Source organism: Musca vetustissima, unplaced genomic scaffold (genome assembly GCF_032173495.1).
Source record: "Musca vetustissima isolate MV318-11 ecotype Yass unplaced genomic scaffold, APGP_CSIRO_Mvet_v1 utg37807, whole genome shotgun sequence".
In the NCBI taxonomy this organism is placed as follows: Eukaryota; Metazoa; Arthropoda; class Insecta; order Diptera; family Muscidae; genus Musca; species Musca vetustissima.
The window spans coordinates 61,673-64,551 of NW_026872563.1; the positions used below are offsets into that span (position 1 = coordinate 61,673).

Here is a 2,879-nt window from a genome sequence, read left to right on the forward strand (position 1 = left end):
TGCCAATTTAGCACTTTTAGTGCTAGTTTCGTGAAAATCAGTTCAGATTTAGATATAGCTCATATATATATATATATATATATATAGCATTTAATGTAACTTCCAAAGACCCTATATATTTTATTTGCACAAGATTTGGCAAAGAATAATGGAACTAGCACCTAGCACTAAACAATATCAGAATATGTAAACCCTGTGAACATTTTAGTATAACTCCCATATCAGAGTATATAATTCAATATAATTTATATAAATTTATCCATGGAGTTGTTGATATATTCTTCATGGTGTGATAATAATACTACTAAACTATATCAGAATATGTACATTTTAGTATAACTCCCATATCAGAGTGTATAATTTTATATAAAGTTTTTCCTTGGATATTGACCAGCTAAAATAAATTCCATGGAACATTATCAAAACAGCCATACCGTTTAAAATAAATTCGGCTTATGAATGTGGCTTCTAGTACGACTAACAAAATGGCCCATCAAACGCTATGGATGCCCCACTTGATAATAGAGGGAACTTTACACAAAATTGCGTATCTATTATCGAGAAATTTCAATTTCTTTATATTATTTTTTAGCACTTTTTTCCTGCATATTTCTAAAAATTGTAGCCCGTTTTAGCATTTTTTAAACAAAATCTATAATTTTTTTCTCAATCAAGTTTTGGCAACACTGTTTCGGAATGATACAAATCTAAAGAATTTCACACGCATTATTTTTTGCTGGAATCAATATCTGTTTCAAATCAACCAAATGAATACTATATTCATAAATCATATAATCAAATGTATATAATTTATACATTAGCTTTATTATTATTTTATCGTTTATATTGAATTATTATCGGTTTAGCTGTAACTTTTTTAGTTCAAACTCGATAAATATTTAAATTTGTGTATACAAATTTGTGCAAATATAAAAATATGATAAATATATTTTTTCAATGTTCTTATTTTAATTTATTTATAGGTATGTAAATCTGGTTTAAGACTACAATCACTCAATTTGTAAGTGCATCTATCTACAATTGTGCGAAATAATGAAATGTGCGGATGTCATATGGTGCACATTATTTAGTTACAATAAATTGTGATCCTCAAAAAAAAATGTGATTTTACATCTACGTTTAAGGGAGGGAAAATAACAACTTCAAAAACAAAATTAATTCAAAACTCACAAAATATTCTACAAATTTTCCAAACAAAAAATATTGAAAATAATCCTCCAATAAAGTTACAAAAATTCAATATTTGTAATTATTTTCAATAATCATTTGCTTGTGGTTTCAATTTCAAATATTAAAATACAAACACAAAAACAAAAAATGTTCCAAAATGTAAATACTCAACTCTTTTTCTAAAATTAAAAATTATAGGAAAAACAAATTGAAAATGTTTTCACTTACTGCCATGAAAAACTGCCGGTTATGCCGTCCTTAAGACGATCTCTTAATGAACGTTGTCGACTTGGTCCCGAACCGGTCAAAGGTGGCAGCATGGGATTATCCTCGCTGCCATCTTCGTGAACGGTGGTTATATTGGAAGCTGAATTTGATATGAGTCCAGTGCCGGCATTGGCCATATTGGCACCGGCATTATTTCCTCTTCCGGCTGGCGAATGTTCCATTATGCGTGGCTGATGAACGGGTGAGAAATGCTGCTGTTGTTGTTGATTGTGCTGTGACGTTGGATGCGGTTGTGGATCTCTGGCTAAACGTCTAGCGCTATGACGTGGGGAATTTTCGCGAGACATTTTGTATTTTAGAATTTAGTTTTAGTTTAAATTAATAATTGAGTTTTTATAGTTTTCAATAAAGAGATAATTGAAGTTTTTTAAGAGAGTTTTGATTTGTTGGTTGGTTTGGTTGATTGGTTCGATAGATTTGTGGGGTGTTACAATGGCAAAAATTTTAAAGGTTGCAGATTACAAAAAAACTCAAAAGTACTTTTTTATGATGCACAAGTTTTTTTTTTTGGTTTTAGCTTAGTAAACTAACATTCAAAAAGCTTTTACGTTTTGTGTTTTTGGTGATTTTTAATTTGACAATATTTTTGTTTTGGTTGATTTAATCAATTGAAAAATGTTGCAATAATTGACAATTGGTTGTTGGTTCTTAGAAAAAAATCGGTGAGTTGCAGGCCAATTCAATTGTAGTAGAATATCAAAAAAGAAGTTGTTATTGCCTTAAGAAAAACGAAAGGTGCCTTTAATAAAAAAATTAATTTTAAATATTTTTTTTTAATTTAAAGCAGCATTCCAAGAGATTTTGTTTTTATATTTTTTAGAGTTTTTTATTTGTCAAGCAGTTTCACATTCAATCCACTGAAAGAAAATTATGTTTATCATTCGGAATTTAAAAAAAAAACATTACAGCATTAGATTTCAAGTAAAGAAATGAAGAAGATGTTGCACAAAATAAGAGACAGACAGACAGCCAGACGATAAGGTCCGAGATACTAGATTTGCACAAATCAAGAAGTAGAAGAAGCTTTTTCCATAAAGCTGTTGAGGTCTTATGTTTGTATGTGTATGTGTGTTTTAATGTATGTGTTTGGTAAGGAAAATGTAGTTTAATGTATGTCAATATGTTATGAAATGTTTGAAGAAGCTATTGGATACAAAAAATATTAAATTTTAAAAGTAATGAAATTCCACCTTCTCACTTGAGTGCTTGTTTTTTGAATTATTTTTTTAATTTTCTGATTACCTACATGGTTAAGACATTTTTCAAAGGTATTGTCGCTAAGAACTTTCCTCCGATGACTGCGGAAAGTCAGTTGTTATTGCTGGCACTACCACTTAAAACCCCTCAACAAATTTACCCCCAAAACACTGATTTTGAATTTAATTTTAATAATCGAAACA

General features: G+C 29.3%; 1 protein-coding gene across 1 annotated transcript; it reads right to left on the reverse strand.

Moving 5' to 3' along the window:
- Nucleotides 1-1,408: 1,408 nt before the first annotated feature.
- On the reverse strand, nucleotides 1,409-1,782 carry LOC133329863 (uncharacterized). Its single transcript, XM_061538358.1, has one exon. The coding sequence runs from the start codon at nucleotides 1,764-1,766 to the stop codon at nucleotides 1,416-1,418; it is 351 nt and encodes a 116-aa protein (XP_061394342.1). The 5' UTR covers nucleotides 1,767-1,782; the 3' UTR covers nucleotides 1,409-1,415.
- Between the last annotated feature and the right edge of the window lie 1,097 nt (nucleotides 1,783-2,879).

Coding starts and splice junctions, on each gene's coding strand:
- LOC133329863 (XM_061538358.1), bottom strand. CDS start 1,766: ATGTCTCGCGAAAATTCCCCACGTCATAGCGCTAGACGTTTAGCCAGA.